Source organism: Leopardus geoffroyi, chromosome B4 (assembly GCF_018350155.1).
Source record: "Leopardus geoffroyi isolate Oge1 chromosome B4, O.geoffroyi_Oge1_pat1.0, whole genome shotgun sequence".
Classification (NCBI taxonomy): Eukaryota; Metazoa; Chordata; class Mammalia; order Carnivora; family Felidae; genus Leopardus; species Leopardus geoffroyi.
This window is the reverse complement of record NC_059341.1, coordinates 102,120,967-102,134,465: the sequence shown is the minus strand read 5'-3', so window position 1 is coordinate 102,134,465 and position 13,499 is coordinate 102,120,967. Positions and strand designations below refer to the sequence as shown.

The 13,499-nt window shown below is 38.7% G+C and overlaps 1 protein-coding gene across 11 annotated transcripts in view; it reads right to left on the bottom strand.

The window, feature by feature from the left end:
* NAV3 (neuron navigator 3) overlaps positions 1 to 13,499 on the bottom strand; it is an 832,957-nt gene that overhangs the window by 86,992 nt on the left and 732,466 nt on the right. For 6 of the 11 annotated variants that reach the window (XM_045463549.1, XM_045463557.1, XM_045463546.1 and 3 more), the window contains 4 exons: positions 5,849 to 5,981; positions 4,659 to 4,929; positions 2,791 to 3,499; positions 241 to 729 (listed from right to left, as the gene is read on the bottom strand). In XM_045463549.1, the coding sequence (XP_045319505.1) occupies positions 241 to 729; positions 2,791 to 3,499; positions 4,659 to 4,929; positions 5,849 to 5,981 (1,602 nt within the window). The remainder of the gene's footprint in view (positions 1 to 240; positions 730 to 2,790; positions 3,500 to 4,658; positions 4,930 to 5,848; positions 5,982 to 13,499) is intronic. The other 5 variants (XM_045463554.1, XM_045463556.1, XM_045463551.1 and 2 more) reach the window with 1 other exon arrangement.

The following is a 13,499-nucleotide window of genomic DNA, read 5'->3' as shown; positions in this document are numbered from 1 at the left end:
GAAACTTAATTATGCAACTATCCTTCCTATCTGTGATGGCTTTTTTTTTCCCCCCTTCTACATACTTGGTAATATGCGCAAACAAAAGACCCGTTAATCTCACATCCCTTGAATCAATCGTCTGTTCCCTTGCGGAGTGGCTTTCCCATGGACCTCAAGGGAATTTAGTGGGGCAGGAGGGTAGGCGCAGCGTAGGGAGGAGGCGGCGAAGACTTCGTCGATGCCTCTAGGAAAGCTCACCTTTCTGAGAGAGTAGATCTCACACTACCCGTTCTCATGAGCAGGTTTTGCACCTCGTGAGCGCCTGTGGTCAGTCCGGACAGGGAGCCATGATGGCTGAGGGGGAGGTCAATAGACTCAGAGCTCGTATGGAGGCTAGTCATGGACTGGTAACTCGGAGTGTCCTTGCTGCCGGCAGAGGAACTGCTCAGATTGGCAGCCCACACGAGACCACCCGAGGTGAAAGAGTGAACCGACGCCGGGCTGGAAGCCAACGAGTGACTTAAGCTTATAACGTCTGTAGTTAAGTCTGAGGGTTTATTGAAGAGAGGGCTGCTGCTGCCACTCAGCCCACCAGCACTGCCCATGCTGCCCGTACCAGACGACGGTGACTCCAGACTGCCTTGCCGCGCTAAAGTGGTACTAGGACTGGGCATTACTGAGGAGGATTTCACACCCTCAGTATTAGGTGCAGGGGCAGATTTGCCACCTGCCTTGGCACCAAACAACCTAAAAGAAAAACAAATAACAACTTCAGTTGTTCCAAGAAACCGACATCCACACTCAATATTTAGGGTTACAGTACACAGAGCCAAGCGTGCTTCGGTGTGCCCAGCCACCAAGCACTTCCCGCCTCCGTGTCAACGAACGTTACGAGCTTGCACTTCTTAATGTCGTGCCAAAAAATGTCTCGTATCACCATAAGGGTCAGTCAGTACTGGGCCGCCGCCCGCACGGTGGGGGGAAGCGGGCAGAACAAAAGGAGATCAAACATGAAAGTCCCAGGCTTTCACAGTTTAAGTGATCATGAGTCTTTCAAGAAAGAGAGCTTGAGCACATTTGCTGGTACCTATTTACAGAGCCATTATAATGAAACAACTTCTACGCATTCGGTACGTAACACTTAAAATCTTTTCTCTCTTTTCTCTCTCTCTCTCTCTCTGTCTCTTTTTTTTTTTTTTCTCTCTCTCTCGTTGTAACAGTCTGTTCAAAATCTAAAAGGAATGCTTAAGGCAAGGTTCGGGAGGTTATGTTATGTGGCTGGTGGCCTGAGTGGCTGTCAGAGAGCAGTTGGTTAGAAACAATATTGGACACTGTTGGCAACATGTTGGTTTGTGTACGTTTTCCTCAAGAAAGACCAAAGGGTTTTATGTCAGTTGCCAGTGCTATTCAAATACATATTTATAATAGTGATTTGAAACAGAGGTGGTGCTAACTTGGATGTTGGAGTTCAGTTCAGAAAACATTTTAGTTTTGTAAATGAAGCAGATGATATCATCGAATTTATGTAAATATGGAAATAAAGTGATATGGAGTAATGGCATAATGATTACTAACTAATTAAGTTGCAATGAAATCCATATTTCCTACAGTGAAGTATTTTATGACGAATATGAGAAATTGTTTCATAGGTAATGGGCCACTGGAGGGCACTATTGGCTTTTATTTAAGCAAGAGAAATAATTCCTCCCACGATAAGTCATTATTCTTTCGGATGAGATTCAACATTTCAAAAAGCCAGTTTTTCAGAATTAATATTGCTACTGAGGAATATAATCTCCAGGTCTTCAAACAATCATGTAACTGAGATTGCTTGAAATGTAAAAGTAAATGTTTCAAGACCCTTTATTTCCCAGTTTGGTCATCATAATAAAAACAAACATTAAACATACTTAACACGTAATGAACTATAAATCATACTCTATCATATCATAGATGAGGAAACAGACCCAGAGAGGTTCAACCAGTTGTCGCAAGTCTTTAACCACATGTATTTCCCTGCCACTTAAAACACAGTAGTATTTAAAAACAATGATATCTCACAGCAGAATTCCACATATTTAATATCGAAGACAGTCCTCGTATAGAAACTAAGTTATGCTGCTTATCAGTCATATAAAGGAAAGCGATGAAGCTAGAAAATCTAGCTCATTCCTTAGTTGTAACCCTGTGTGAAATATCCAAATGTTTTCAAATTCCGTCCATGATATCGTGCCTTGATTTTCATTAATCTGTCAAGATCGGGTACTACATCAATCTGTCCAATGTAATCTTTTACAAGAAAAACAATTTCGTCTACGTTCATGATCATTTGACTCATTAAGAGCCAGCAAGATAATAAACACTGGAAACAAATACCAACAGTCATAAAGGCCCATTTTGCTTTATTTGTAATTGTGGAGAGATGGAAATCTATGGAAATTTTATAAGCGATCACTTTATTTTATCACTACCCCTAGGTATTGCCATCTGCTCTTAAGTTTCTTATAAATGCTGTTTTTATGTTGCTAATATTAGATGAGAATGGAACTGGGAAGCTTGAGCATTTCTCAAAATGAATTCCATTTTTTATTTTTTGCTGGCTATTTACACGACCAGCTTTTTAAAACTCACCGTACTCAGAAACTGAATAAAAGATTCTAAGATTATACATGCCTTACAATATATATGCAGGGTATATATACTCAGGATATAGGATTTTGGACACACATATTTTATGGACACACAGTTTACATGTCTCCTACGGCATAGCCTACTCTATTTTCCCAGCATCATCTTACACACTCTTACCTTCGGAACGTAGGTGAGGCAATGTCAGGATACTTGGATCCCGGCTGCCTGAGCCCTTGTGTCCCGCAGGCGCTGGCAGAGGTGGGGCTGGATTTGGGGGACCCTGACAGAGAAACGCTCTCTGAATCTGAGACGGCCACTTTTTCCTTTTCCTTGTCTGTTTGGTTGACAGTGACGGGACTCGAGCGCCCTGACCCAATCTTAGTAGGTTCTCTGAGCTTCGAGGTGGTGGCGCCAGCCGACTTGCTGCTGACATTGGAATCAATACTGCTGGTGCTGGACCTGTGGCCGCCTCGGCCGGGGATGCCGCTCGCGCTGGACTTGGAAGGGCGGGGCAGGCTGCGGTACTGCAGGGACGACTTGGAGCTCACGTGCAGCACGCCGTCGTCCTGATTCTGTGAGCCGTCCAGACTGGTTTTCCTCCCGGCGCTGGACTTCCCACCGATGGCAGCCGACTTGGGAATTTTACCCAGTGTTGCCGATCCGCTTGTAATTGTGGCTCCACTGCTCGTGATCATAGTAGATGAGCCTACCCCGCTTGACTTCTTAAATCCAAAAGAGCCGGGAGCAGTAGATCTTCCAATGCCCGACGGGGGCTTTTTCCCCTCGTCTCCACTGCTTTTTCCTGCATCTGAAGGAGACCTCTGTAGAGATGATCCTTTTAGAGGACTTTTGCCTTTCTCGGAAGCTTTGGCATCATCGGTTTTCCCTAATTAACGAGAAATACACAAATATGCATGCCGGCACGCTTCGATTTCATAATACTCTTTCTCTAAACCATGTGTAAAAAATGTGAACACATCTTTATGTTACTTCAGTTCCAAAATATGGATTAATATATTGAGAGGGTTGAGTACAAAGCTATAAAATTATGGCTTTTAGAGGAAATGTGATGAGTGATGGAGATAAAATGGAAACACATATTTTTGCAATTTATTATTGTCTTTTATCTCACAATTCTCTTCTTTTATCAGGATAGCACTTAATCTTATCAAGCTAAGTGCCGGAAAAAGAATTCACTTGAATATATGTAAGATTATTATATTTAGAGTACCCTGGTACATCACTAATTCAGGTGGCATTATTTAAAATTGGGCACCATTTCCTTTTTTTCTTTCTTCTAACTTTATTTATTTATTTTGAGAGAGAGAGAGAGAGAGAGAGAACATGAACAGGGGAGGAACAGAGAAAGGGAGAGAGAGAATCCCAACCAGACTCTGTGCTCCTAGCACAGAGCCTGACGTGGGGCTTGAACCCACAAACTATGAGATCATGACCTGAGCAGAAATCAAGAGTAGGACACTTAACCAACTAAGTGCCCATAAAATTTTGCACCATTTTAAAAACAGGGAGAGAATCTTAAAAAAAAAGAAAAAAAAGATGGTAAAATTTGGCAGAATTATTTCACTCTCTTCTTTCATAAAGTGTAATTCACAAATGATGTTTCAAATCTCCAGAATTCCAACCCATTAGATTAGTGTGATTGTTCTTGCCTCTCAGTGGTGGTAGTAAAAATTAGAGGTATGCTTACCATAAATATTCCCAACTTTCATGAGGAAGTCAGAAAGAATGCAATCTTGTTTTTATTAGGCAGACTTCTTTTATTTGCCCACGAACAGAAATGACAGTGGCAGAATAGACACTCAATAGCCCCAGATTATGATGGTGCTCTCTAGAGAATGCCAAATTGTTGTATTCATGTGGACTTCTATGGTAAAGTATGTGAAATTTACATAGGAAAAAAATAACTATACAGAGAAGAATAGGACTTAATTAAAAAATAAAGCTATCATTAAAGAGAACCAAGACTGAATGGAAGCTATAAATTAAAACCTTTTTGCATAACAGCTGTGAAATGACAAGCCTACCAGGGGTCTTGAGTGCACTTGTTCCAGCTTTCTGCCTAGATGACGCTCCCCCTTGGGCAGACATGCCTCTTCTCCAGGAACCTGTCTGGGAGATGGACAGGGAGGCCTTCTGCCCTGTCTTCTCGGGGTCTTCAGGAAGTCCTGAGGAAATAGCCTTCCACTTGCCGCCACTATCCCCATGGCTGTCGAGGTCCTCTTCTGTTTTCTTCAGCTCCTCGGTAGCATCCCATGTCTCATCTGTTGTAGAACGTTTCTCTGAATCTGTCTTCAGCTATGAGGAAAATATTACAAAGAAACTTTGTGCGGAAAAATCTATGAAGTGTGAATAGGCATTGCAATGTACTTTCAGATAACTGGTTAAAAAAAAAAAGCAGCACTGATTTATATTTCAAAAGAATCCCAGAGACTCCTATTTTTATCTCTGCCTTCTTAATTTAAGTTTCATTAATTTTAGTCACATAATTCTCACTTGCACATATTAGAGAATGTCGGAATAAATATGTGCAGAAAACCCCAATTACATACTCCAGAGAGGAAGAAATTTTCTATGTCAAATCTAACAAGGAAAAGTAAGACAAGATAAAACTTAATTATCTAATATCCATTCTTGATTTACGATTCTCAAGAGATGTAGTAATTTATTTCAGAGATCAATACAAAATTAATGAAGAACTATTTAAAGTTAGACTATTAAAATATTTTTTGAGTTAAAAAATATCAATATTACAAAAACAGATATGGTAAAAACAAGTCTTTCTGGGTTTGCTTATAATCAATAGAAAAAAATACATATACACAAGCTGCTTCAGTTTATGCAATTATTTCAGATTAAGGGGTCATGCTATATATATATATATATATATATATATATATATATATAAAATTTTATTTTAGAGACAGAGAGAAAGAGAATGTGAATGGGGGAGGGGTGCAGAGAGAGAGAGAGAGAGAGAGAGAGAGAGAGAGAGAGAATCTTGAGCAGACTCCATGCTCAGCATGCAGCCTGATGTGGGACTCGATCTCACCACCATGAGATCATGACCTGAGCCAAAATCAAGAGTTGGAGGCTTAACCAACTGAGCCACACAGGTACCCCTGTGCTACATTTTAATCCAATAAAAATAGTTGGGGGGGGGCGGTTGGGAAGAAACCGGCAGAAGCACTGGAAAAAGAAAGAAGGCAATTCTCACCTGCATGTTCTTCCTGGAAGGGACAGTGATGTTAGAGTAAGAGCTGACTGAGGATGTCGTATTCAAGTCATCTGTGCTGATATTATCGAGGGTGTCACTGAGACCACTGCTCACAGAGCTGCTGTCATCCCAGCTAAAGGCAAGACACACAGCAGCAATGAACTAAACACAGGATGCATAAGGAAGTCACCTATATTTCCATCTAACACTTATGTCTTGGAAGGATGATCCTCATTTTTTTAAACCTCATGATGAAAAGTTATTGACTTTCCATTTTTGGAGAATCATATTAAATAAGAATTGAACCTCATCTGATATATGCAAAGAATCAGCGCAGATCTGGCCTCCAAGGGAGTGTCTCTAGAATGAATGAAAACACCACTACAAATACAGCATGGTATTAGGAAAGAATAAAATTAACAATGACTTTTTTCCCCTGGAAAAAGCAACATTGCATATAAGAATGTTCTTTGTTCTGAAAATTAAAAAAAAAAAAAAAGAACTGTGCTTTAGTTAGGAATCAAAGTAATTCTTCATTCTTCCTCCTACCTTAGTAACTACTTCTAATGATTCACCAACTTTTGAACATTGAGCTTCACTTCTAGCATATCATTACTCCTGCCATACCTCACAATTTCTGGCCTGGACAATAGACAATACCCTCTTATCTGGCCTTCCTGCCTTTGGTCTTTCTCAATACAACTTCATTGCTAAATTTGGGTAAAAATGATCAAAAATTCACATCTGGCCATGCCACCCCTCCTCTTCACAGACTTCTCTTTACCAAAGCCATAGATTCCAAAATAAAATGCACCTGCCACACAGGATGGACAAAGCAATCCATTGGGGTGTAAGAAAAATATCTGCAATTCTGAATACATTTGTTTTTAATCTAAAGAAGAAAACAATCACATAAGCTATATTAATATTCATGTGCAGGCTAACATGTGCAACCTCATTTAGTCAATGTGCCAGATGATGCAGAAGTAATGTAGGATAAGCAGGGTAACTTGAATGAGAAGAGCAGCTCCACAGTTCCAAGGAGTGGGACATGGTTCTCTTCTTTATTGTCTGTTTCTCAGTCTATTGTGATGTATTGCTGCTTACCTGTGCTCTGTTAAACAAAGTCAGCCACATGGGATACATATGTTAGAGGCAGACAAAAGTTAAGTCTCATTAAATGACAAGTCGCTTTAAAAACCTTCTACAAGTAATCCATATATTAAGAGAATATCCTTTTTAAAGTTTTATTTATTTATTTATTTACTTATTTAGAGGTCAAGCCGGGGAGGGGCAGAGAGAGAAGAAGAGAGAATTCCACGCAGGCTCCGTGCTCAGTGCAGAGCCTAACACGGGGTTCCAGCTCACGAACCACAAATCTGAGCTGAAATCAAAAGTTGGACACTTAACTGACTGAGCCATCCAGGTGCCCCAAGAGAATATCCTTAATGAAAGCATAAGCAAACCACAGAGGAACTGATACTTTTCCTACTTTGGTATACACACTGTTAATGATGATCCCGCCCCTGCTGTATTTTGTTTGCAATATTAGCTACTGATAGCATAAACCATCATGATTACCAAAGATATTTATAAGTCAGATTGTTACCAATGACCGTATTTTAATTGAGATATAATTGACATGCAACCTTATATCACTTTTAGGTATGCAAATAATGATTTGATATAGGTATATTTTGCAAAATGATTACCACCATAGGTTTAGGGAATATCCATCACCACACTGTTACAAATTTTTGCCTTGTGATGAGAACTTTTTAAGATTTACTCTCCAGGCAACTTATATATATGTCTATTTATTTATTTTGAGAAAGAGAGAGAGAGCACAAGCAGGAAGGGGCAGCAAGAAAGGGAGAGAGAGAATTGCAAGCAGGCTCTATGCTGTGAGTGTGGAGACTGACATGGGGCTCCATCTCACAAACCATGAGATCATGACCTGATCCTAAACCAAGAGTTGGATGCTCCACCAACTGAGCCACCCAGGTGTGTCCAGAATTGGTATTTCTATTAATAGCCTCTTCCACTGTCAATCTTAGCATCAGTGACTATAAAGTCGAATGCCACAACTCTTATGGTAATCATAACCATCACTTATATTTTACAACCATTTAAAATCTCAAATGAACACAATAGCTTGATGGTTTAGATGATATAAGTGACAGAATCCCAAACAATATAAAAACATTGCAATCTAGAAATAGAAAAGTAGGGGCACCTGGGTGGCTCAGTTGGTTAAGCGTCCTACTTTGGCTCAGGTCATGATCTCATGGCTCCTGAGTTGGAGCCTGGCGTCAGGCTCTGTGAGGACAGCTCAGAGCCTGGAGCCTGCTTCAGATTCTGTGACTCTCTCTCTCTGCCCCTCCCCTGCTCATGCTCTGTCTCTCTCTCTCTCTCAAAAATAAATAAACATTAAGAAGCATTAAAAAAATTCTATTTTTCCCTTTCTTCGACCCCTCCCCTGCTCACACTGCCTCTCTCTCTCAAAAAAAAAAAAAAAAGTATAGTAAAATATATCTAATTAATAAGTTAAATATCATAGATCATTATAAGAACATAAAGAAAAATTTTCCAAATTTAGCTTAGTGTAATAAAAAGACAAATAGAGTCATAAAATTAAAGTCTTTATGTTATACACCTAAAACTCATATAACTCTACATGTCAATTATGCCCAATAAAAAAATCAAAGTCTTTCATGTGAGTCTTCTTTAGAGGTTCACAGCTAGTATGTTTACTTGCTATTCTGACTTTACTAGCTCATAGGGTTGTGTGAGAAGCAAATGAATCACTTCCATAAACTATTTTATAATACCTTATACTTTTCCATCTCTTCCAAGATCTCAAATTCTGCAATCACATTTTTTGACCACGATATTCCGTATTTCCAGTAAGCTAAAATCTACTGATTCCTAATTTTTATGTCAACTTTATAGAGAGTTCCTCTTAGGCATTTTTACCAGCCTTCTTGTGTTGTTTTTTTTTTTTTTAATTTTAGTGAGCTCTTTACCAAGTGATGCAAGATGCAAAGGTGCTGAAGCAAAAGGAACACTAAAATAATAGTGCAACCATTACTCTTCTAGTTCTTGCCACCCTCATAGTCTTCCATATCTGTCTTGACTTTATATTACTTAAATATATGTTTTCTCCATTCTTTTTTTTTTGAAAAATACAAGAAAGTCCGCTAATTATAACAACTAATATAATATGTATTTTATTATATACATTTGATTATATAAAATAAATCACTGTTATGATTTCTCAGGGCTACTTAGAAATTCTGTTTTATCCTAAAGTAACTTTCCTGTGGTTTGGAGGAAGATGGCAGCAAAGTAGGAGGACCCTAGGCTCACCTTGATCCCTGAATACAGCTAGATAACTACCAAATCATGCTAACTACCTCAGAAAATGACCTGAAGACCGACAGAGCAAACTCTACAACTAAAGGCAGAGAAGAGGCCTCATCAATGAAGGTAGAAAGTGCCGAGACATGAGAGAAATCAATTGTAGCCACTGTGGTGGGAAGGGAGCGCAGTCACAGAGAAGTGGGAGAGACAGAGTAGCACACAGGTGTGTGCACAGGAAAGACAATTCCCCATAACAATTGGCTTGGAAGTCAAGAGTGGCTGAATTTCAGGAGTTCTTGCAACCAGCAGGGCTGAGAGCCTGGAGTTTTAAAGGTCAGTGGGCTTGCCTCAGGGAGAACCCAGAGGGCACTGCACTGCTCTTATTGGGAGGGGAGGGCACACAGCCTGGGGCCATATAGCATGGAAACAGCAATCTGAAGAGTGCCTGGGGCACACAGCGTGGAGGTCATTTGCTCTTCTTGGAGTGTGTCCCAGAGAGGCAGCATTCATGGAGAGACCCCTTCAGGAGCAAAGGGACTAGCTTGCACCATTTCCTTTTCCTGCTCCTCTGCACAAGCACAGAGTCACCTGTGGAAACCAGTGCAGTGTCCACACTTGCTACCTAACTTCCATACACCAAGCCCCTCTTCCCAGTCCAACTCCCCTGCTCGGTGGAACCACCTCTCACAGTTACACTTGTCTCTGTCCCAACGTGGAAGGCCCCTCTCTCAGAAGACTGGCTGAAACACCTTTCCATACTGTGCCTTTCAACCCTGGAGTTTCGCAGAGCCTCAGTTCCGGCAACAGTGGCAATAGGTCTTCAGCAATAAACAAACAGAACCTCTGCAGATGACTGGTCTGAAGGATAAAGTGGCAAGGACATTAACAGCAGGGTGCACACAGCACACATTCGAGACACTCCCTAAAGCAACAGGCCCTGAGAGACAGAGAACATCAGACTGCAGGGCAACAGAGGACCTCTTCTTCATAAAGCCATTATCTTTATTAGCAGGAGACTAGCTGATATTTCCAACACACAGAAGTAGGAAGAGACTTAGATAAAATCAGTAGACAGAGGAATTTGTTCCAAATGAAAAAACAGAACAAAGCCGTGGCCAGAGATTTAAGTGAAACAGATATAAGGAACATGCCTGATAGAGAATTTAAAGTAATGTTCATAAAGATACTCGATGGGCTTGAGAAAAAGAGTAAAAGGCATCAGTGAAACCATTAAACACAGAAATAAGGAATAACAGCAGAGATAAAGGGCTCAATAAGTGAAATCAGAATTAATGATGGAATGAACAGCAGGCTGGAAGAAGCAGAGGAATGAATCAGTAACCTAGAAGAGAGTGATGGAAAGTAATCAAGCTGAACAAAAGAGAGGAAAAAGAATTATGCAAAATGAGAATAGACTTAGAGAATTCAGTGACTCCAACAAATATAATAACATTTGTATTGTAGGAGTCCCGAACGAAGAGAAAGGGGGCAGAAAATTTATTTGTAGAAGTAATAGCTGAAAATTTCCCTAATCCGGGGAAGGAAGCAGATGTCCAAATTGAGGAGGCACAGAAAGAAACCACAACAAAATCAACAAAAGCAGGTCTACACCAAGACATGTTGTAATTAAAATGGCAAAATGTAGTGATTAAGAAAACTCCTTAAAAGCAGAAAGAAAAAGGAAGACAGTTACCTGCAAGGAAAATCTCCTAAGGCTACAAGCATATTTTTCAACAGAAACTTTCCAAGCCAGAAGAGACTAGCATGATATATTCAAAGTGCTGAATGGGAAAAATCTGAAGCCAAGAATACTCTACCCAGCAAGGCTGTAATTCAGAATAGAAGGAGAGATAAGTAGTTTCCCAGACAAATAAAAACTAAAGGAGTTCATGATCATGAAACCAGCCTTGCAAGAAATACTAAAGGGGACATTGTCAGTGGAAAGGAAAGACCAAAAATGACAGTATGAAAGTAGGAAACACAAAAGCAGTAAAAATGAATATTTCTATAAAAACACAGTCAAGGAACTAACAAAATGAAAAGGATGCAAAATATAATGCCATGTACCTTAAACATGGGTTCAAATTTAAATGGCCATCAACTTAATAAAGGCTGCTATATGCAGGAGATGTTACATATAAACCTACTAGTAACCACAAATCAAAAACCACTAAGAAATATGCAAAGAATAAAGAGAAAGAAATCCAAATACATCACTAAAGAAAACCAGCAAACCATGAAAGAGAGCAAGAGAAGAAAGGATCAGAGAAAATCTTCAGAAATAACCACAAACAAGTAATAAAATGGCAATAAGCACATATCTATCAATAATCATTTTGAATATAATGAACTAAATGCTCCAGTCAAAAGATACTGGGTGACAAAATGGATAAAGAAAACAAGGCCCATCTATATACTGCCAACAAGAGACTCATTTTAGAGCTAAAGATACCTGCCTATTTAAAGTGAGGGGATGGAGAAATATTTAACATGCAAATGGATGTCAAAAAAAAAAAAAATAGAACAGCAATACTTCCATTGGACAAACAAGACCTTAAAAAAAGACTTTAACAAGAGACAAAGAAGGGCACAATATAATAGTAAAGGGGACAAGCCAACAAGAAGATATAACAACATAAATCCAATATTTATGCACCCAATATGAAAGCACCTAAATACATAAATCAGTTAATAACAAACATAAAGGAAATAATTGACAATAATACAATAATAGTATTGTATGGGACTTTAACACCCCATTCATATCTATGGACAGTTCATCTAAAAAGAAAATCAACAAGGAAACAGTGGCTTTGAATGACACATTGGATGGACCCTATAGATTTAACAGAAATATGTAGAACATTCCACCCTAAAATTGCAGAATCCACATTCTTTTCAAGTGCACATGGAATATTCTCCAGAATAGATCACATATTAGTCCACAAAACAAGTCTCAACAAATTCAAGAAGACCGAAGTCATACAATGCATCTTTTTTGAACATAACTCCATGAAACTAGAAATCAATCACAAGAAAAAATCTGGAAAGACAAAAATACATGGAGTTTAAACAACATGCTACTAAGCAATGAATAGGGCAATCAGGAAATAAAAGAAGAAACAAAAAGAACATGGGAACAAATGAAAATGAAAACACAACAGTCTAAAACCTTTGGGATGCAGCAAAAGCAATTCTAAGAGGGAATTTTATAGCAACACAGGTCTACCTCCTGAGGCAAGAAAAATCTGAAATAAACAACTTAATCTTACACCTAAAGGAGCTAGAAAAAGAACAACAAAAAAAAAAAAGCTAAAACCATCAGAAGTAAGGAAATAAGAGAGATTAGAACAGAAATTAATTATATAGAAAGTAAAAAACTCAATAGAACACATCAATGAAACTGGAAGCCGGTTCTTTGAAAAAAGAAATCAATAAAATTGATAAACCTCTAGCAAGATTTATCAAGAAAAAAAGACAAAGGATCTAAATAAATAAAATTACAAATTAGAAAGAAGAAATAACAATCAACACTACAGAAATACAAATAATTTTAAGTGAGTATTATGAAAAACTATATGCCAACAAATTGGACAAGCTAGATGAAATGGATAAATTCCTAGGGACATATAAACTACCAAAACTGAAACAGGAAGAAATAGAAAATTTGAACAGACCAATTGCCAGCAATGAAATTGTACCAATTAAAAAAAAAAAAAAAAAGTTCTAATAAAAAGAGTCCATGACCAGATGGCTTCATAGGCAAATTCTACTGAACACTTTAAATAAGAGTTAACACCTACTATTCTCAAACTATTCCAAAAAATAGAAAAGGAAGGAAAACTTTTAAATTCATTCTATGAGGTCAGCATTAACCTGATAACAAAACCAGATAAAGACACCACAAAAAAAAAAAAAAAAAAAAAAATGAACTACAGGCCAAAATTTCTTTTTTTTAAGAAATATTTAAGAAATCCCCCTCAGGGGAGGGGCAGAAAGAGAGGAAGAGAGAGAATACCAAGCAGGCTCCACGCTGTCAGGAAAAAGCCTGACTTAGGGCTTGATCTCATGAACTATGAGATCATGACCTGAGCTGATATCAAGAGTCAGATGCCTAATCAACTGAGCCACTCAGGCATACAGGCCAATATTTCTGATGAATATAGATACAAAAATTCTCAAAAAAATACTAGCAAACCAAATCCAAGAATAAATTTAAAAAATAATTCACCACTATCAAGAGGGATTTATTCCTGGGTTGCAAAGGTGGTTCAATATTTGCAAATCA